Raw genomic sequence first — 22,420 nt, 5'->3', positions numbered from 1 at the left:
GGCCCTAATTTGCTCTCCCAATGAAACTAGTATCACTGTATCAATCATGTGATTTGTTTCGAAAGGACACTTCACTGTCAGTTGTTAAGACATCCGAGTCATGTAACACTAGCTGACGATCCAAATTAAACTCGGCGTGAATTTTAATCTCAGCAACCTCGTACCGTCGAGTGCACAAAACTGTGCAGGTGGCGAGCGCAATGAAGGTTACTGCAGCGGCAGGTACTACTGGTGTGTCCAGTTTTTCTGACACGCCGCGCCGGTATCTGCTCAAGAAAGTTCGCTGTTTTAGGCTGATCATGAACATGTACATAAAGAAGGCATCCATCTTTCATGAAAAGAAGTTAACAATGACTTAAAAAAATAGTTGCCTAAATTGACTGGTTGCATATATTACCATCCACAACTTCATTAGTTCTACAAAACCCTAGTCTCTCGGTCCTCCTTCCTCTCTTTTCTTCCTTCCACATCCCTTAGTTTACACAAGCATCGCAGATAATGGAGCTGAACACTAGAAGCAGCAAGGGCAAGGCCAAAACCATGGCCAAGATCCTGGAGGAGGAGGAGGAGGAAGAGGAAGCGGAAGATGACGACGACTTCTTCAGCTCAAGCGGCTGCGGGTGCTTCCTTTGCGCCATCAAAGAGCCGGACGCCCGGCTCCGTCGAGCCAGTCTCTCCGCCTTCTTCAGGGAACTACCGTACTGTGAGGATGACGGCGGCAGTAATGGCCAATCATGTGCCGCGGCGGTTGGCGCGGTGTGGCGGGCGGCCATGTCCGCGCCAGATGACCCCGAACTCCCCTCGCTCGGCGCGATCCGGTGCATGTCCCTTCTCCTCGCCCGCGCGCTCGCCGACGCGGCGTGGCTCCGTCGCGGCGACAACGTGTACGTGCCGTACTACGCCGCCCATGTCATCGGCTCGTACACCATCCGCTCCTCCGCGCACGCCGAGCTGGCCGTCGCGGCTGGGGCCGTGCGCCCGCTGCTGGCTCTACTCGGCGGCGCCATGACGTGGGTCGAGCAGCGCGCGGCCGCGCGAGCCCTGGGCCATCTCGCCAGCTACGAGTCCACGTTCCCGGCCGTCGCGCGTCACGCCGCTGAGGCGGTGCAGCTCGCCGTGCGTTCCGCGTCCACTTGCATCCGCGACGTCTATGCCAACTTTGTCGCGCTGGCACCGAGCAGGAGGCCAAAGTACCAGAGGGACCTCATGACGTGCGGGCTCGGCGGCGGCGCCGACGCCGAGGACAGGAAGGCGGAGGAGTGGGCGAGCCAGCTCCAGTGCTGGTCGCTCTACCTACTGAGCTGCCTCGCGTCCAGGGACCTGTCATCTCATGCCATGATATGCCAAGACTCCTTGTTCTTGAACGAGCTGTCCCGGATGTGGGGTGGACTGGCGAACGGCGACTCGCCCGCCGGCGTCGGGCTGCTGCGCCTTCTCTGTAGGAGCCCAGTCGGCCGCGCCGCCATCGCGGCGTGCCGTGATGCACTCTCCAGTCTCTGTGACCTCGCGCGTTCGTCCGATGACTGGCAGTACATGGCCGTGGATTGCTTGCTCCTCCTCCTCGACGACCGCGCCGCATGGCACGCAGTTGCTGATGCCACAGCGCCGTGGCTCTCTGACTTGGTCGATCTCCGGCATCTCGGTCCAAGGCGACGACTCGGCGATGCCATTGCAACTGCACTTCTCCTTGATGACGTCCATGTCGTCAGTGACCGTAAACTAGGTGGGGAGGCAAAAAGGGCGATCGCCAGCGTGAGAGAGCTGAAGGGTGAGAGGAAGGAGAGAGAGGAAGCAATGCCTAGGGATGAGTTGCTGAAGAGAGAAATCTTAGCCAAGGAGAAGAAGAGGCAAGGCAACGACAGCTTCTTGCAAGGCGACGTGGACAAGGCCACTGATCATTATTCCGAAGCTTTGGAGCTGTGCCCCCTGAGCAGGAGGAGGGAGCGGCTGGTGCTGCACAGCAACCGCGCGCAGTGCCGGCTCGCCCGGCGCGAGGCTGACGCGGCGGTGAGCGACGCGACACGCGCGCTGGCGCTGGCGCGGCCGGCGAACGCGCATGCCAGGAGCCTGTGGCGCCGCGCGCAGGCGTACGACATGAAGGGCATGGCCAGGGAGAGCCTCCTGGACTGTCTGGCCTTCGCCGGAGCATGGCTCGACGGCCGGAGGCACCCTCGGCGGGCGGCGCGCGGTGCGAACCCCAAGCTGCCGTACTGCGTCGCTCGGATGATCAGCAAGCAGATGAGCGTGACGGGTCTGTTCGCCGGCGTGACGATGAAGGACAACAAGGTTGGGAGTGATGATTGCATGCCATGGTGCAGCGAAAACGACAGGGACAATGAGGACGGCGAAGATGATCCGGATGATGACGATGAAAGCGAGGAGGAAATTGCTGATAATGCTGGTTTGAAGATGTGCACGTCAGGTTAAGTAGCAATGAAAGTTAATAAATTGCGTTACAACATTTGGTTTAAACTGATCAGTTGCATTGTTATTGACCATGGAATCGTTCTTGAATCAGGAAGAGAGCTGCCAATCATCACGGGAGATGCTTGGACGAGGTTGTCCCGGAGGACGTAAAAGCGCATTCTGTTTGTTATCTATGATCCACCGTCGTAAGCTAGCTAGCTAGCTAGTCCACTGATAAATGCAGCGAGAAACTAGAGCTTCACCGCGATTTGTCAGATAGAGTCTCTGATCAGTGCAAATGCGATCGCTTAATGTTTTGTGCGGATTGTCGCTTCTGTTTCTGTATTTGCAGGCTCACATGTTTAATCATCATCATGAGTTTTAACCTCTGTTCATGATCGTTCCATGTGGCAATTTCCTAATCTTCTTTACAAGATTTCCCATATAATTGTGAGCAAATTGTGTGTACATAACAAGTCTGTGTTAATTTTCAATAAAAAAGTCCATGGAAATATTCCTAAATTTCTTAAACAAGAGAAAGGGATCTAATGATAAATGGTTACAAGTGTGTGTCGTATGAAAATGAATTTACATGGGCAACACATAGTTAAAATTGTGGTTCTATCATGCAATTTTATGACTTTATGATCTTAGTTGATTTTACAATTCTATTAAGTGGGATTTGCAGTTTTACAATTCTAATAGTTATTATGATCCTATAATCCATCATCCTACCCCTTGTTGGAGTTCCGGTCTAATTTAGGATTGCGATTTTCACAGCTTTGCATCGAATATTCTCTAGTATTTGGATGTCTCATCTGGTCATTGGGAATAATAGCTAGCTACCATGATCAGATTCTTCAAACACATTCCTTTCTGATTTGTTTCATCATGACTCTTCACAAAGTGGAGTCATAATATCAATATCAAAAAATTTCACATACCAATTCTATTCCAAGAAAATCTTTCTCATATATGGGAAACCAATTGCAAATGGAGTTATACCACAGATTGACCGAGTATACTGATTTTTATGAAAAAATCGGCCGTCAATTCGGAAGAGGAAGAGTACGTAGATACAAAATACTTTCTAAACAGTGGATACAAATACAAAATAACAAGATTGAAATACAGTTTTCAATACTAAATACTTACAACTATAGCTGCCTCGCTTTTTTCAAAAATATGGTTTTACAATACTATACTTTGCAATTGTTATGGTAGTTTAGGCCAGCTCCAAAAATAACATAGTTTTTAGAAACATTATTTGGATACAATATTGTAAATCACGATATTATGTAAAAACTAACCATGTCATGAAAATCTTGGGTGGGAGTGGAGTTTTCGGTACTCCAAAAACACGTACCTAGAATACCATGGTTTTAAAACTATAGTTTTCATAAATACAACCTAACACCTTATGGCATAAAATACTATAGTATTAATAAAATCATGGTATTTTCTAGAAACCGTAAAAATACTTAAATTCTAAACAGGCCCTAAGATTGTGTGGCACATTTTTTGACCGGGATTGTGTGGCACTTTCATTGGAATATGACCCTTGTCCTCACATGCTTTTCTAGTACTCGTAAACCTTACTTGAATGAATTGTTGAGAAATTACAATAGCATGAGCTATGGTGGATATTATATATATCTATCATGATTAGGACCCATGATGTGATTAAGAAACAGAAGTATAGAGTGAGCATATATACCAGACGAATGTTAAAGGAGAAAGTTAATGGCTATAATGTAGAAAGAGAGAAGAAAAGGTTTAGGTGTAATTCGTTTATGCCTATAGAATGTATATATTTGCAGTGGCTATACAATGGAGGTTATTATTGAAGTATAAGTGAATTAAGCTTACACTTTTTTGGGTTGAATTAGCCAGTGTTGATGCAACTGATTATGATCAGAGCTAGTCAGCTAGAGATCTTGTTGAGTTTGAATTTTAGTGAGCAATTAAATAATAAAATTATAGCATACTTATATTTTTTTCACATTTGAGACCTAAGAGAGCCTTCATACTAGTAAAAAGGAGCTTGAAGTAAATTGTCCATCATTACTTTTACACATGGAGTTAGGGTTTTAGGTTAAACACATAAAACTCAGTAATCGTTCTCAATAACTTTTGTTCCAAGGCAAGGGATCAGTATGATTTTGCATGCACCAACGAGACCTATTTCCACACTCCCCCTCACGTCGAACATTTTCTTACGTGAAATCGAAGCGAGCAACAATTATTTTATTTTAATTGCGCTAATCAGGATTTAAACTCGTGACCTCTGGCTCTGCCATCATATTAAGTTGCATATACTAATCAGTTCAACCTAAAAGGTTAAACTGATAGGAAGCAAGGTGAACAATTCACATATTATATTTCAACAATCGATACAGTAAAGTAAGAAATATATAGTAGAGAAAACCAAGAGAGGTCATCCACGTAAAAATGTGAAGTGATAAAACAATATTCGAGATACATACCAGTCGTGCACACCAGACCTTACTGATAATTGCAATTCATGAAGAAGATCACCAGAGATACATTAGCATGATAGCTTGCATTTTGGTTTTCTGTTTTAGAAAAAAAGGAATTTGTATTCTAGCCTTTGCAATAGATTTTGCACAAAACCAATTTTCACTACAGTTTCAATCATCGGTTGTTTTTTTTATAAAGCTCACAAAAAGCAAAACCAAACAAGGGAGCGTCCATCTATGCACTAATCCAATTATAAGACGACTACCCATGCTTTAATTTGTGAAGATCTTCATAGCTAAAGTCTTCAATGTGTGAATTCTGAAGAAAAGTAGCGCATCTGTACTCCATATACTGACCAACCAACCAAATTGGAACGAGAAGCTAACGACGGTTTTCTCCTACGTCAAGTTGATTAAAGAGAAGAAACGATATATAGTAGAAAAATAAAAAGGAGGAAATTAGCTATGGCCATTATTCCTAGATTTTGTCCTGAAATGTTTATTTTATCTGAACATTGTGATTTTAACACAGGGGGGGGGGGGGGGGGGGGGGGGGGGGGGCTTTAAGCACATGCATGCATGCAATTCATAATCGTACTGTGCCTTTGTGTTGTAAAGTTACATACTTGCATGTACATCATTTGCTGCGTGGTCATCCGTGGCGCATGCACATAATACTCCCATTTGGCAACCGAGTATATTAGTGCTAACGCATGAGGGCCGTACGACGATGAAAGGAGATCAAAACGGTCGAGCGAAATAGAAGGAAGAAAAAAAAAGAACATATATCACGAAAGGGAGCGAGATCGTTAGATCGTGCAGAAGCCGACAAGAAGGGCGCATGATTAGGAGCGCTAATGAGTGTCGATCATGCCCTGACTAGCTCCTCACTCGATGATGAACTGATAAGAATATTGCGGTGCAGCAGCGATCGTACAAGCAATTTGCACGTCGATCCATGCCCTAAGCAAAAGCCGGCAGCGATGATTGGTCTTGACAGGCGGTTATATATATTATTATGGCATTAAAAGTGGCTAGGGAGGCGCTGTGCTTTGGGCGCGCACATGATGGGCAAATGCCCGTAGCGGCTTTCCGGATATAGAATCAGGGCATGGGGGGAGGGAGAGGGACCAGACCAGGGAGAACAACGGCTACTGAGGTTGCTGAGGTGCTGCTGACTGACTCTAAACAATTAGGGAAAGAATGAGGTTACTGAGAATAGCGGCTTTTTATTGTGTACCGATTCTGTATAAGAAAAGGGAAAGAATTCGCTAGTAATTCAGGAACCTCCAACTCCAATACCAGAAAGCTTACTGAGGTGCTGCTGACTTGTGATTATGCCTCTTTCGCTACGCCTGGTTGCGATCACTTATGCATCATATTAGACAACGATCCTGTACGCGAAACAAATCTGCAGCATGTGCCCGCTTTCGGTATCCAATAATATAAACACGGGCACCTGGCACAATCATGGATGCAACAAGTATGACACAAATCATATCATACATTTCTAGAAGACCTTTCCAGAATCACATGCGCCACATAAACCATGTTCTCGACACACCAATACACCTAATCAAGAGGCCAATGCCCCCAGCATTTGGGGCTGTTCGGTTACATCTGGATCGAAAGGGATTAAATTCCTGTCTAGTCAAAATTGAATAGAGAGGATTTAATTCTCCTCAATCCCCTTCGATGCGTAGCGAACAAGCGGAATTCAACTGAACATCTCCAAAAGTAGAACGAATTACTGCATCAACCAAATACTCATGGGTGCAAAGCAGAGAGCTAAGGAATACGAGAAACAGCACATATCAATTTACAGTCAAGAACACTGATACATGCGTTTATATTGTCACAGCATACAACAGTTAATTTTAATTAGGTGGTGGATGGGTGGTGGGGAAAAGGCATTTTCTATCCCCCACGCCTATTGCCCTCAGTCAGAAACACACTAGCTATCAATGTTAATCTCATCATCCTCAGTGGCTTCATCATCGAAGGCAGAGCTGTTACCATTGGCAGATTCCATCTTCTTGGCGCTGGATTTTGTGGACTTCCCGAGGGACTTGTTCTTTGTTGATCCCTTTTTGCCTTTCTCGGACTGCTGCAACTCAAGCCCCTTCACTGACAGCCGCCGCTTCCGCTTTGAGTTTGGCCCTTCTTCTGGGTCTTCAGCAGTAGAGTTGTCAACTGCCAGAGGAATGAAACCAAGAACATTGTTGTCCACGAAAAAAAAAAGAGTTAGAATTGTACTTACTGAGGGTAATGCGTGAAACAACAAATGATCATGTTTTCAAAATTCTATCCTTGACCGCGAGTGCAGCATATGGAGCTACTAATGCAACTTACTCTACTTTGAATACGCTATATAGTCATTTGGTAAACCAAAGTTTCACAACATGTATATATATAGTTCTGTAATTTTCCATGATCTAAATTGCAGACCAAATCATGTCAAGTCCATATCACCATGGGTGCACAGCTAAGTTTTCTTCGTATGACGGACTGCAAGTTTTTTATATGAATACGAAACAAACCACAGTGCTAGTAGAGTCCAATTGGAAAACAAATCATAAGCACAAGGACTACTAATATATTAACAGTTGCACAGAGATGGAAAACAAACACTGGCACAAGAAAGCTTTACCTTCCATTGGGCTTGATGCTGGAGGAATGGCTTGTCCATTCTGTACAGCATCCATTGAGGATGGGGAACCAGAATGGTTGCTATCCTCCAACTTTGAACTTCCAAGGCATTTCTCTGGCTGCTCATCAGGAGAATCTGGGTAAGGAATTGCTGGTAAGTAGGAGATCTCATCCACAGAATCCTCCACATCACTGAACACTGTATTCTTCTCAGATGTCTCGATATCAACATCAGCATCCTCATCTATCACTACTTTCTCAGCCTACATAGAGAATTTAAAGAAAAAAAGTCAAGTGCATACCACGAATAACTGTAAAAAAATGAGTATTGAAATTTTATTCACCTGTTCTTCACGTGGATTCAAGTCAAACTCATCCTCTCGTTCGGCGTACTCTTCATTTTCTTCTAACTCTACGAAATCAGGAGCAAAAGCGCTCCAATTCTCTACATGCTCCTTGGCCCAAATGTATACGAAGCCTGTCACAGATACTGTAGCAATTGTAGGCTCAACAGGATGCCAGGCAAGATCAATGAGAGCTTCTTTTGGACCTTCAAGCATCTTTACAAGGCGCCCTGCTTGGTTCCATATCTGCAACCTGTGCTCTCCTTTGTTTGCAGAAGCACCAACTATCCACTCACCATTACCACTGAAACATGGTGCCTTCCACTGTATCTTTGTGATGGCATCCAAAAGTTCACAGGAAAGAATAAGGCAGCTTGTACCATTTGCTTTTAATTTATCGTAGTGACTTCCATATTCATTACTGTTGCTGCTTATGTTTCTGATCTCCTCTCTAGAACCTTTAACAGGTAGAATGTTTCGGTAGACTCTAATGACCCGATCATTAGAATTTGTCAGCAGATATTGACCATCCCGGCTTAAAACAATATCCTTAACAACACTTCCACCAGGGATGGGAACTATTGCATGTACCTGGATGCTTTTTGAATCTATGATTAAAATTTCTCCCTTGGAGTTGCCCACATATATCAGGGCCCCATGCTTATCAAATGTTGCAGCTGTTGGCGTGAAAGGTGGGGTACCATCCGCAAATTTATTGCGGGGGTTAGGTGCAGGGGGGTTACCATTCTCAGATACAGAAACAGGGAGAACTGTAGTACTTCCAGTATTCAAATCAACAAGAAGAGGTGCAGAAGATAGAGGGCATGCCAAACAAATAGATGGAGTTGGAGAACCAGGTTGAAGGCTGGCACGTAATGGAGTCTGCTGAAGAGTAATACGTGCAATTTTTTCCCCAGTTGGCACATCCCAAAGTGTCAATGACTTGTCAGTAGCAGAGGCAAGCAAACGGTGGCCATACCTGGACCAGGACACACTTGTTATAGGTGCGGTGCTATCTTTATCACGAAATTCTTTTGCAAGCCCCCTTGTTTCAAAGTCCCATATAATACAGCTACCATTTGAGCATCCAGCTGCAAATATATAACAGGCACTGTTATTGACCACTGGAAACAATTTCACAGCTGAAAGATACTCTACGCCATCCAAACTTTGGATTCCAAAGATTTATTGGCGCATTTCATAAAAAATAATTTTGACATCCATATATATCACGTGTTTTTTATAGGCATACAGAACTAGCTTCATATGGAACTTAGATTATAAAGTAAACAAAGTTCCCCGCTTGACAAGTGTACACAGCATTCCCTTTCCAATAACACCACTCTGTATCATTGTACCGCAACAGCAAGAAAACTATCCAAGGTTAGATAAGGATGCAGGATATCATAAAATCATGTTGTTGTGACTGGTGAGTCATATAGAAAATTAAGGGAACATACAAAATACAATGTGGCTTGCTAATTTAACACAAATTCTTGACTCCCCTTCTGACATTTATCAGCAAAATCCAATGTCCAGGATTCTGTATCCCCCATACACACTATTCTATTTTGGCGCACATAATACAGCCTAGGGTAATTGTGCTATGAGGAAAGTATTAATAAGATGTTAAAAGAAACAGAGCTCATCCTGGATTAAATGTCTACAGATTGTAGATTAACAAATGGAAGTGCAAATGTTTCACGTGGACAGGAAAACAAAATGATGGTGATCTTTTCATGCATAGTATAAAGATCAGTGGAGCCACTAATTGTATTAGGAGGCAGATGACCCCACAGGCACTGTCAGTAACACAGACTGATTGTGCAACCAGCGATGACAAATGACGGAAACGGAAATCATTTTGCCAGAGTAGAAGAAATTGTAATCCTTGTTAACCAAAACAAAATCCAACAAGTAAAAACCAACTCTAGTCAAGAACCATAAAAGAAATTCAGCAAGTTTTATATGAACTGGGCTCAGAAGATAGTTACAGAAAAGAGTCACTTCAAATTTAATTGTAGAGAAACAATCAAAACAAGCTCCGATAATTACCAGCAAGAAGTGTTCCTTTGCGGTTAAACGCGATACATTTCATAGTACCGTGATGCAAGTACTCTTCGATTGTCTCAGGAAATTCCCCCTGATATGGATCTGCAAGAATACAGAGAGAGCACTTCAACATTTCAAAATAATTTTCCATGTTTTTTCTTGACATAGAAATCTAAGAACACAATACATGCTAAAGTATTTCACATATAGCAGGAATGGCTTAACTTCCTTTGTCTGATAAGTGATAAAACAAGGGGACATCAAAAGATCATGCCGATTAGAAACATAATATTCTGTGACACTTTCTACCCAATAATGGTCTTCCCCATTGCAGTGTTTGACATATTTCGATCTGTAGCATGTATGCATCTCTGGTGCACACTGCCGCACCCCAACCCGCATGCACAGGAAGCCTCTGTGCTTCAGCCCACCTCTAGTCAAAACCACGGCACAACAGCTCCTCCACCCAAAGCTGTCACAAACTCACAATGCAGCTCAGATGTACTCAATGCCAAAGCCGGGTGCCTCAGTTCAGATCTACTCAACGCCAAAGGCAGCATCAAGAGATGATTCTGGAGCTCAGATAGCTCAAATCAGAAGGATCTCTTCATGCCCAAATCGCAACCCTCCCACCCACACACACACAAAACTAACTGTACAAAATAAAGCTCCACCTCACCCAAATCACCTTTATGATGTAGATCTGGGCGGAATTGAACTCCCAATCCAAAATAGAGCAACAAGCTATCAAATAGCACATTGAGTACTCTGCCACCAAGCATGCAAATCTCAGCAACAGCTGAGGCTGAATCGGATTTGAGAAACAACACAGATTTGGTATGGTCGAACGAATCCAAGGCCAGATGGATCTGCACTTCGGGTGGCATAGGAGGTGAGGGGCAGTGACAAGAAGAGACTTGGACAAGAGAGCGCCGTGAAGCAGGCATGAGCGAAGACAAACCTAGTTTAGGGTCAGCTTGAGGTGACCATAGCATGTTGGAGCATCCATCGGAGAGAGCCAGGGTGGAGGAAGAACTCATTCCACTATCAATCGAAAGGAAACGGTAGGATGACAGTGGCGAGGCTGGGTTTATAGAAAAGGTAACTGACTGGCATATTTCTAAATGGCCCAAAATCTCGGCGGTATTAAAGTGAACAAAGACAGTATGAAGGTATATTTCTAAAATTGCGATCTTTTGATGCCACAGATCAAATTTTCCCTAAATATGATATTTCAGATAATATATGGACATTAGTAAATACTAGAAGAATATCCTAAACAGTGATATGGACACTCAAAATGACAATGAATACCTTGAAACCTATCACCAAAATTTAAAATTTCATTAGACGACAAAACAGATGGCAAAATGCATTGATTCCGCCAGAATTTTTTTGACTACCAATTCCTACCCTACAACCAACCTTGCTAACTAAACTCGGCGGCCGGGGAGGGAAAGACCGCCCTCCCGGTATTATATTAAGAACCCTGCCCCATCACTAACGGGCCGATCAACTACCCACTGTGCAACGGCCCAGCCACAGGGTGGTGCGCAGGATATCGATCCGCGAGAGCAGGCGGGCGGCAGCAAGAGGATTTTTTTAACCAAGCTCGAAATTCGCCCCCGAGGGGATCGAACCCAAGACCTGGAGATGCTACTCGAAAGCCTTAACCATTACGTTAGAGGCCCTTAACGAGAACAAAATTTTCGCATGCACATCAAGCAAACTAAAAAAAAGTAATCTAAAACCCTGTTTTCAACCCTAGACAACACTTCATTTCGGTGCCACTAGAACACCCAAATGAACTACATCAATCGACATAAACAAATAACCAATCATATTACCAGCCAACCACAAACATTATAGAGCAAAAACATGGGGTTAACTTCAGATATAACACCCAAAGTTTCAGCCCACAGATCGCCTAAAACAGAAGAACTCTACTTTCGTCATGCCTCCCGCCCCCTCTAAACCCCTAAATTACCAAATATGTGAAAGAAAAACACACTAACCGCAACACGGCCACCAGATTTCTCCGGAATTCTACCCGATAGACACGTTTTCCAACCCCGAACGACGAAAATCCACACGAATCGCATCGAGAACTCACCGACTACAGGGACGTTCATCGCGCCACTGACGCCTCGGCGCGAAGCTACCCTCGCAGATGGGAGTCGACAGTGGCGGAGGAAGATTCTCTTTTTGGTATGGCTCCTTCTGCTACCTCAGTCTCGTCGGCAGGCCTCCTCCGACCTGAGCGCCGCGCCGTTCAAGATCAGCAGCAGGAACCGGAAGCTGTTCTTCCTCAGCCCAGTGCGGCACGCCCACTGCGGGGGCGGACACCGGACACCGGAGGCTGAGGCCGGATGCGGAGGTGGCCAGGTGGGCGGAGAGCAGAGGCCGCCGCCGGCGGGCGGAGGCCGGAAGCCGGTGGCTGGTGGGCGGGCTGGCGGAGGCTGGAATCGGACTGCGTTCAGGGGGCCGCGACGGTGCCGGAGGCGGAGGACGGAGGTCGGGACGGGCGGACGCAGGTGGCCGCGGCGGTGAGGGGGTGAGGGCTGCCTGGGGTGGAGTTGCGGAGAAAGGGCGAGGCACTTGGGCCAGATGGATAGTTGGGCCGTATTGTTAGTTTTTTTTAATTTGGTATGGCTCGGTTACGGCTCCAGCCCTCCTTATCTCACTCTTTATTTTAAACTTCACTCTATAAACATTATAATCTATAGTACAAAACAGTACTTTACAAATTCGTTTACACGGCCCTCTCAAGATGGCCTAACAGGCACCGGTCCAATCCGTTCGAAAAAATCTGACCCAATTCGACCCGGTCAGTGCCACGGGCGGATGCGGCCATGCGGGCCAAAAGTTTAACTCGTCAAAAAATCCAGGTTGGGCTCGGGCCACGATGATAGCCTACATGCAGCATGTCGACCCAATAAAATAATAAAAAACTGTAACTTTGTCTCATCCTCTGTCCAAAAATATACTTCCATAGTCTATGAGCCGAACTTTGCCTCGACATACGTAAGTTCATCTTCATCTTTAACAAACACAAAATGAGTGGAGAAAATGAGTTGTGGGCCGAACACCTCTCGTTAGTCATAGGTCGTCCGCTCAGGTCTGCTGTCAGGCACAACTCAAATCTACTTACGGTCCAGCCACCGGGTTGATCCGTGGGCATCGGGTCAAGTCATGGGTGGGCTCGGGCCAAGATATTAGAGTATAGGTCGGTGCCACGGGCGGGCTCGGGCCAACTAGATTTCTACCGGATTTTTGGCCCGATCCGAACCCGAACTGGTCCAAAAAATGTCCAGATCTACTCTAGGGTCGAAGAATGAGACGAGCAAGGAAACTCTGTTGGCTGATCCCAATAGAACATGTAAAAAGAGATGCATATGTGCTTTTCCTTAGCTTCCAACATGTAATACATACACACGATGCATTTTACGTGTCCTGACCAAGGAGAGCAAAAATTGCATTACCCCCTCTCCTCAATGCATCCCACACAGCTGCAGACCGAAGCCACGTGTGCGCTGTTTATAACCATTTAACGCGGTGCTTTTTTTCCTGATACATGTCCATATGCATCTCTCGGTTGTATGCGCTTTCATTTTATATTGCCACGCAACACTATAGCAAGATGTATTTGGGCTATTTGCCTCCTGGTTTTACTTATCCGTGTCGGGGTCGGTCTTAAAGCCATAACGAAACCTGGCGACGAGTAGAAGGGGGCGATAAGCTACAAGAGAAGAACACATTTGAAGCAAAAGTGCAAATTTAGGCAAAACTGCAAAGAGACGACGTGCGCGGTTGTCGGGATGATCACCTGCCTCATCGGGTGGGAGATCTTAGCGTGCCATCGGGTCAAAGCGGATGTCGAGTACACGTGGATGTCTGACCATCCTTCCTGTGTTAGTGCATGATTTGTAAATGCCCACAATTTATATATATCACATATGTAGACCTTGTTTAAATAAAATATTTTGTTCAAATATATCATAATTGTGTGTTATCCCTCCGAAGATGTATTACAGACTTTACACTTATAATTCTTATTTCATCTTCATCAGAAGTTTATAGCCCCTTTCATAGTTTCATGTTCCTTTTTAGGTGTAATAAATATGTTTTTGCAGGGCGTTGTTGGCGGTATCCTAGTTTGAAACGCTCTGAAATACTTGTGTGAACTTTGGACAAGTTTCCTCTTGGTAATTACTTGATTTTAACTATGTCATTGGTAACCTTGCAAACTCATTGAAGGCAATTTTGTTTGGAGGTTTCCATTTTCCCTGGATACTAGTATACCACCCCCACTCTAGTTAACCAAAGTTGTTTCCTTTAGTTTCTTACTTAAAATGTGGTGTGGTGTGGTGTGTATGGTATACTCCCTCTTATCTGAAATGTAAGTTCTTGAGGACATCTTCTCGACTCTCCTATGTAACACTTTAAATAGTGCATACTACAAAAACCATTTCTATGACAAATAATCTCAACCACGTGCCAAGTTTGACTTTCATATATAGATGGGCCAAGTTTAAAAAATTTGTCAGGATAGAATTCTATAGTAACCTATGTTTGGAATCGAAGGAAGTATATTTGTTATGGTGAACACAAACAATGTTGGTCTTGAAAGGTTGAACCATCATGTCTCATGTTAATCATATATATCCACCCCTGCATTTCATATCTTTACCACTATATAATCCATCAATTTAAACTTTACAAAACCCAACCAACCAAATCACCCAACACTCATAACCTCCACTAAATCCACCAAACAAATTGCACCAAGAATTAACACACCATCAAAACCAATGATTTAGATCGTTGGATAGCCCCCTCTATCTTACTCAAATCCAATGGACAATATTATTTGGATCATCCCTCATCCCCCCTCACTCACGATCCCGCCACCCCTAACCTCCCCCTCCCTCGCTGAAAGGGAAATATGCCCTTGGACCATTTCTAACTGTTTTGGTGATTAAATGCTTAACTCGACACCTTGAAATAACAATCTTTATATGAGCATGAGCACATATATAAAGATCAAATTGAAGATGTCAAGTCCAAAAGAGCACATATATGGACCTAAATATGCAACTTTGTGAGAAATGGTATAAGTGTGAGGTTTGCACTTCTAAATATGTTGCATAGGTCCTTTACAATGTTTCTAGTACTTGTGTTTCGGTTGTAACTCATTTTGTAGAGAAATGTATTTTTTGGACTTAAGCTTGCACATATTGAAAATCCTATTGAAATGAAGCTGCAAAGGTATGATTCTAGCACTTAATCAATTATTTTGATTGCTAACAATGTTCATCTAAGTGCTAGGGAACTCCTCCAAGTCGAGCCAAAAAGAAGCAAAGAAGTTTGGCACAAAACAGGAGAAGTTGGGCCAGACTGGGCACCACCAGATTGTTCGGTATGCACCGGACATATCCGGTGCTGGCTTGGTTGGCTGGCCCAAACCGACTGCTCTCGGGAAGCTCTCGAGGGCACTGACTAAAATTGAACAGACTATCTAGTGTGCGGTAGACTAGTGAAAGGGAATTAGGCTTACACCTATTTTCCTAGTTGATTTTGGTGGTTGAATTGCCCAACACAAATAATTGGACTAACTAGTTTGCTCTAGTCTATAAGTTATACAGGTGCCAAAGGTTCACACTAAGCCAATAAAAAGACCAAGAAAAGGGTTCAACAAAAACAGCAAAGGGATAACCGAAGGCAGCCCTGGTCTGGCGCACCGGACAGTGTCCGGTGCACCAGGGGACTCCAAGCCAAACTTCGCACCTTCGGGAATTTTCAGAGGCGATTCGCTATAATTCACCGGACATGTCCGGTGCACACCGGACAGTGTCCGGTGCTCCAGAGGAGAGCGACTCTGAAACTTGCCAGCTTCGGATTTCCGCTCAGCTATAATTCACCGGACATGTCCGGTGCACACCGGACTGTCCGGTGAGCCAGCGGAGCAACGGCTACTTCGCGCCAACGGTCGTCTGCAACGCATTAAATGCGCGCCAGCGCGCGCAGAGGAGCAGAGCACGCGCAGGTGGCACACCGGACAGTCTACATGACTTGTCCGGTGCACCATCGGACAGCCAGGCGGGCCCACACGTCAGAGCTCCAACGGTCGGAACCCAACGGCCTGGTGACGTGGCTGGCGCACCGGGCAGTGTCCGGTGGCGCACCGGACTGTCCGGTGGCGCACCGGACTGTCCGGTGCGCCATGCGACAGCAACCTCCACCAAATGGCTAGTTTGGTGGTTGGGGTTATAAATACCCCCAACCACCCCACATTCAAGTCATCCAAGTTTTCACACTTAAAACCACTTACAAGAGCTAGGCATTCAATACGAGACACACCCAAGTGATCAAATCCTCTCCCAATTCCACAAAAGCTTTAGTGTTAAGTGAGAGTGATTTGTTGTGTTCTTTTGAGCTCTTGCGCTTGGATCACTTTCTTTCTCATTCTTTCTTGAGATCAAACTCACTTGTAATTGAGGCAAGAGACACCAATCGTGTGGTGATCCTTGTGGGAACTTTGTGTTCCAAGTGATTGAGAAGAAAAGCTCACTCGGTCCGAGGGACCGTTTGAGAGAGGGAAAGGGTTGAAAGAGACCCGGTCTTTGTGACCACCTCAACGGGGAGTAGGTTTGCAAAAACCGAACCTCGGTAAAACAAATCCGCGTGTCACACTCTTTATTCGCTTGCGATTTGTTTTGCACCCTCTCTCTCGGACTCATTTATATTTCTAATGCTAACCTGACTTGTAGTTTGTGTTTAAGTTTGTAAATTTCAGTTTCGCCCTATTCACCCCCCCTCTAGGCGACTTTCAATTGGTATCAGAGCCTGGTGCTTCATTAGAGCCTAACCGCTCGAAGTGATGTCGGGAGAACACGCCAAGAAGGAGATGGAGACCGGCGAAAATCCCACTACATGCCACGGGAAGGCTTCATCGGAAGAGTCCCGCAAAAAGGGGAAGGGGAAGGAGAAGAAAGCATCTTACCACAAATCGCATCGGAGTGGCGACAAGAAAAAGAAGATGAGGAAGGTGGTCTACTACGAGACCGATACTTCATCACCTTCCACCTCCGGCTCCGACGCGCCCTCCGTAACTTCTAAGCGCCATGAGCGCAAGAAGTTTAGTAAGATCCCCCTACGCTACCCTCGCATTCCTAAACATACTCCATTACTTTCCGTTCCATTAGGCAAACCGCCAACCTTTGACGGTGAAGATTATGCTAGGTGGAGTGATTTGATGAAATTTCACCTAACCTCACTCCACAAAAGTATATGGAATGTTGTTGAGTTTGGAGCACAGGTACCATCCGTAGGGGATGAGGATTATGATGAGGACGAGGTGGCCCAAATCGAGCACTTCAACTCCCAAGCCACAACCATACTCCTCGCTTCTCTAAGTAGGGAGGAGTACAACAAGGTGCAAGGATTAAAGAGCGCCAAGGAAGTTTGGGACGTGCTCAAAACCGCGCACGAGGGTGATGAACTAACCAAGATCACCAAGCGGGAAACGATCGAGGGGGAGCTCGGTCGCTTCCGGCTTCGCAAAGGGGAAGAGCCACAAGACATGTACAACCGACTCAAAACCTTGGTGAACCAAGTGCGCATCCTCGGGAGCAAAAAGTGGGATGACCACGAGATGGTTAAGGTTATTCTTAGATCACTTATTTTCCTTAACCCTACTCAAGTTCAATTAATTCTGTGACAATCCTAGATATACACTAATGACTCCCGAGGAAGTAATCGGGAATTTTGTGAGCTTCAAGTATATGATCAAGGGCTCAAAGAAGATCAACGAGCTAGATGATCCCTCCACATCCGAAGCACAACCGGTCGCATTTAAGGCGACAGAGGAGAAGGAGGAGGAGTCTACACCGAGTAGACAACCAATCGACGCCTCAAAGCTCGACAACGAGGAAATGGCCCTCGTCATCAAGAGCTTCCGCCAAATCCTCAAGCAAAGGAGGGGGAAAGATTACAAGCCCCGCTCCAAGAAGGTTTGCTACAAGTGTGGTAAGCCCGATCACTTTATAGCAAAATGTCCTATTTCTAGTGATAGTGACAGGGGCGACGACAAGAAGGGGAGAAGAAAGGAGAAGAAGAAATACTACAAGAAGAAGGGTGGCGACGCCCATGTATGCCGCGAGTGGGACTCAGACGAGAGCTCCTCCGACTCCTCCTCTGACGAGGACGCCGCCAACATCGCCATCAACAAAGGGCTTCTCTTCCCCAACGTCGGCCACAAGTGCCTCATGGCAAAAGACGGCAAAAAGAAGAAGGTTAAATCCAAATCCTCCACTAGATATGAGTCCTCTAGCGATGATAATGCTAGTGACGAGGAAGATAATTTGCGTACTCTTTTTGCCAACTTAAACATGCAACAAAAAGAAAAATTAAATGAATTGATTAGTGCTATCCATGAGAAGGATGATCTCTTGGACTCCCAAGAGGACTTCCTTATTAAAGAAAACAAGAAGCATGTTAAAGTTAAAAATGCTTACGCTCTAGAAGTAGAAAAATGTGAAAAACTATCTAGTGAGTTGAGCACTTGCCATGAGATTATAGACAACCTTAGAAATGAGAATGCTAATTTGTTAGCTAAGGTTGATTCAAATGTTTGTGATGTTTCAATTTCCAATCTTAGAAATGATAATGATAATTTGCTTGCTAAGATTGAAGAATTAAACATTACTCTTGCTAGCCTTAGGAATGGAAATGAAAAATTACTTGCTAAGGCTAAAGAATTAGATGTTTGCAATGTTACAATTTCCGATCTTAGAGATAAAAATGATATATTGCGTGCTAAGATTGTTGAACTTAATTCTTGCAAACCCTCTACATCTACCACTGAGCATGTCACTATTTGCACTAGATGTAGAGATGTTGATGTTAATGCTATTCATGATCACATGGCTTTAATTAAACAACAAAATGATCATATAGCTAAACTAGATGCTAAAATTGCCGAGCATGAACTTGAAAATGAAAAATTTAAATTTGCTCGTAGTATGCTTTATAGTGGGAGACGCCCTGGCATTAAGGATGGCATTGGCTTCCAAAAGGGGGACAATGTCAAACTTAATGCTCCTCCTAAGAAATTATCTAACTTTGTTAAGGGCAAGGCTCCCATGCCTCAAGATAACGAGGGTTACATTTTGTACCCTGCCGGTTATCCTGAGAGTAAAATTAGGAGAATTCATTCTAGGAAGTCTCACTCTGGCCCTAACCATGCTTTTATGTATAAGGGTGAGACATCTAGTTCTAGGCAACCAACCCGTGCTAAGTTGCCTAAGAAGAAAACTCCTAATGCATCAAATGATCATGACATTTCTTTTAAAACTTTTGATGCATCTTATGTGTTAACTAACAAATCCGGCAAAGTAGTTGCCAAGTATGTCGGGGGCAAGCACAAGGGGTCAAAGACTTGTGTTTGGGTACCCAAAGTTCTTGTGTCTAATGCCAAAGGACCCAAAACCATTTGGGTACCTAAAGTCAAGAACTAAAATTGTTTTGTAAGTTTATGTATCCGGGGGCTCAAGTTGGATCATCGATAGCGGGTGCACAAACCACATGACTGGGGAGAAGAAGATGTTCTCCTCCTACGAGAAAAACCAAGATCCCCAACGAGCTATCACATTCGGGGATGGAAATCAAGGGTTGGTCAAAGGATTGGGTAAAATTGCTATATCTCCTGACCATTCTATTTCCAATGTTTTCCTTGTAGATTCTTTAGATTACAATTTGCTTTCCGTTTCACAATTATGTCAAATGGGCTACAACTGTCTTTTTACTGATGTAGGTGTAACTGTCTTTAGAAGAAGTGATGATTCAATAACATTTAAGGGTGTGTTAGAGGGTCAGCTATACTTAGTAGATTTTGATAGACCTGAACTCGACACATGCTTAATTGCTAAAACTAACATGGGTTGGCTCTGGCACCGCCGACTAGCCCATGTTGGGATGAAGAATCTTCATAAGCTTCTAAAGGGAGAGCACATTTTAGGATTAACAAATGTTCATTTTGAGAAAGACAGGATTTGTAGCGCATGCCAAGCAGGGAAGCAAGTTGGTGCCCATCATCCACACAAGAACATCATGACGACCGACAGGCCACTGGAGCTCCTACACATGGATCTATTTGGCCCGATTGCTTACATAAGCATCGGCGGGAGTAAGTACTGTCTAGTTATTGTGGATGATTATTCTCGCTTCACTTGGGTATTCTTTTTGCAGGAAAAATCTCATACCCAGGATACCTTAAAGGGATTCTTAAGACAGGCTAAAAACGAGTCCGGCTTAAGGATCAAGAAAATAAGAAGCGACAACGGGACGGAGTTCAAGAACTCACAAATAGACGGCTTCCTTGAGGAGGAGGGCATCAAGCATGAGTTCTCTTCTCCTTACACGCCACAACAAAATGGTGTAGTGGAGAGGAAGAATCGAACTCTATTGGACATGGCAAGAACCATGCTTGATGAGTACAAGACTTTAGATCGGTTTTGGGCCGAGGCGTTCAACACCGCTTACTACACTATCAACTAATTATATCTACACCGAATCCTCAAGAAGACCTCATACGAACTCCTAACCGGTAAAAAGCCCAACATTTCATATTTTAGAGTCTTTGGTAGCAAATGTTTTATTCTTGTTAAAAGAGGTAGAAAATCTAAATTTGCTCCTAAGACTGTAGAAGGCTTTTTACTAGGATATGATTCAAACACAAGGGCATATAGAGTCTCTAACAAGTCCTCGAGACTTGTTGAAGTTTCTTGTGACGTTGTGTTTGATGAGACTAACGACTCTCAAGTAGAGCAAGTTGATCTTGATGAGATAGGTGATGAAGAGGCTCCGTGCATCGCGCTAAGGAACATGTCCATTGGGGATGTGTGTGTCCTAAGGAATCCGAAGAGCCTCCAAATGCACAAGATCAACCATCCTCCTCCACGCAAGCATCTCCACCAACTCAAAATGAGGATGAAGCTCAAGTTGATGAAGTACAACATCAAGCAAATGAGCCACCTCAAGATGACGACAATGATCAAGGGGAGATGCAAATGATCAAGACAAGGAGGATGAAGAGCAAAGGCCACCACACCCAAGAGTCCACCAAGCAATCCAACGAGATCACCCCGTCGACACCATCCTCGGCGACATTCATAAGGGGGTAACCACTAGATCTCGTGTTGCACATTTTTGTGAACATTACTCCTTTGTTTCCTCTATTGAGCCACACAGGGTAGAGGAAGCACTACAAGATTCGGATTGGGTGGTGGCGATGCAAGAGGAGCTCAACAACTTCACTAGGAATGAGGTATGGCATTTAGTTCCACGTCCTAATCAAAATGTTGTAGGAACCAAATGGGTGTTCCGCAACAAGCAAGACGAGCATGGTGTGGTGACAAGGAACAAAGCCCGACTTGTGGCCAAGGGATACTCCCAAGTCGAAGGTTTGGATTTCGGTGAAACCTATGCACCCGTAGCTAGGCTTGAGTCAATTCGTATATTATTGGCCTATGCTACTTACCATGGCTTCAAGCTCTATCAAATGGATGTGAAGAGTGCCTTCCTCAATGGACCAATCAAGGAAGAGGTCTATGTTGAGCAACCTCCCGGCTTTGAAGATAGTGAGTACCCTAACCATGTTTATAAACTCTCTAAGGCGCTTTATGGGCTCAAGCAAGCCCCAAGAGCATGGTATGAATGCCTTAGAGATTTCCTAATCACTAATGGCTTCAAAGTCGGAAAGGCTGATCCTACTCTATTCACTAAAACTCTTGACAATGACTTGTTTGTATGCCAAATTTATGTTGATGATATTATATTTGGGTCTACTAACGAGTCTACATGTGAAGAATTTAGTAGGATCATGACACAAAAATTCGAGATGTCTATGATAGGGGAGTTGAAATTTTTCTTGGGATTTCAAGTGAAGCAACTCCAAGAGGGCACCTTCCTAAGCCAAACGAAGTATACTCAAGATATTCTAAACAAGTTTGGGATGAAGGATGCCAAACCCATCAAGACACCCATGGGAACTAATGGGCATCTCGACCTCGACACGGAAGGTAAGTCCGTGGATCAAAAGGTATACCGGTCGATGATAGGTTCCTTACTCTATTTATGTGCATCTCGACCGGATATTATGCTTTCCGTATGCATGTGTGCAAGATTCCAAGCCGACCCTAAGGAAGCTCACCTTACGGCCGTAAAACGAATCTTGAGATATTTAGTTTATACTCCTAAGTTTGGGCTTTGGTATCCTAGGGGATCCACTTTTGATTTAATTGGTTATTCGGATGCCGATTGGGCGGGGTGTAAAATTAATAGAAAGAGCACATCGGGGACTTGCCAGTTCTTGGGAAGATCCTTGGTGTCTTGGGCTTCAAAGAAGCAAAATTCCGTAGCTCTTTCTACCGCTGAAGCCGAGTATATTGCCGCAGGCCATTGTTGCACGCAACTACTTTGGATGAGGCA

The 22,420-nt window shown here is 44.7% G+C and overlaps 2 protein-coding genes across 3 annotated transcripts; one reads left to right on the top strand and one right to left on the bottom strand.

The window, feature by feature from the left end:
* The first annotated feature begins 368 nt into the window (after window positions 1–368).
* Window positions 369–2,820, top strand: LOC103644478 (uncharacterized). Its single transcript, XM_020545404.1, has 2 exons — window positions 369–2,422; window positions 2,519–2,820. The coding sequence occupies exons 1-2, from the start codon at window positions 499–501 to the stop codon at window positions 2,575–2,577; spliced, it is 1,983 nt and encodes a 660-aa protein (XP_020400993.1). The 5' UTR covers window positions 369–498; the 3' UTR covers window positions 2,578–2,820.
* A 3,851-nt stretch (window positions 2,821–6,671) lies between these two features.
* Window positions 6,672–12,137, bottom strand: LOC100280497 (uncharacterized). 2 transcript variants are annotated; one of them, XM_008675222.4, is made up of 5 exons: window positions 10,893–11,048; window positions 9,935–10,033; window positions 7,880–8,970; window positions 7,537–7,798; window positions 6,672–7,079 (listed from the first exon to the last, which is right to left on the bottom strand). In XM_008675222.4, exons 1-5 carry the CDS (start codon window positions 10,969–10,971, stop codon window positions 6,841–6,843), a joined length of 1,770 nt encoding a protein of 589 aa, XP_008673444.1. In that variant the 5' UTR covers window positions 10,972–11,048; the 3' UTR covers window positions 6,672–6,840.
* Between the last annotated feature and the right edge of the window lie 10,283 nt (window positions 12,138–22,420).

This window comes from Zea mays, chromosome 1 (assembly GCF_902167145.1).
Source record: "Zea mays cultivar B73 chromosome 1, Zm-B73-REFERENCE-NAM-5.0, whole genome shotgun sequence".
NCBI lineage: Eukaryota > Viridiplantae > Streptophyta > Magnoliopsida > Poales > Poaceae > Zea > Zea mays.
Note: the sequence above shows the minus strand (reverse complement) of the source record. Positions and strands in the feature narration are given on the sequence as shown.

Excerpts from the sequence above, each read along its gene's own strand:
- LOC103644478 (XM_020545404.1), top strand. The coding sequence starts at position 499 with ATGGAGCTGAACACTAGAAGCAGCAAGGGCAAGGCCAAAACCATGGCC. Across the intron at positions 2,423-2,518 it reads TTTGAAGATGTGCACGTCAG|GAAGAGAGCTGCCAATCATC; the intron begins GTTAAGTAGCAA and ends TTCTTGAATCAG.
- LOC100280497 (XM_008675222.4), bottom strand. The coding sequence starts at position 10,971 with ATGAGTTCTTCCTCCACCCTGGCTCTCTCCGATGGATGCTCCAACATG. Across the intron at positions 10,034-10,892 it reads TCAAGCTGACCCTAAACTAG|ATCCATATCAGGGGGAATTT; the intron begins GTTTGTCTTCGC and ends GTATTCTTGCAG. Across the intron at positions 8,971-9,934 it reads CAAAGGAACACTTCTTGCTG|CTGGATGCTCAAATGGTAGC; the intron begins GTAATTATCGGA and ends ATATATTTGCAG.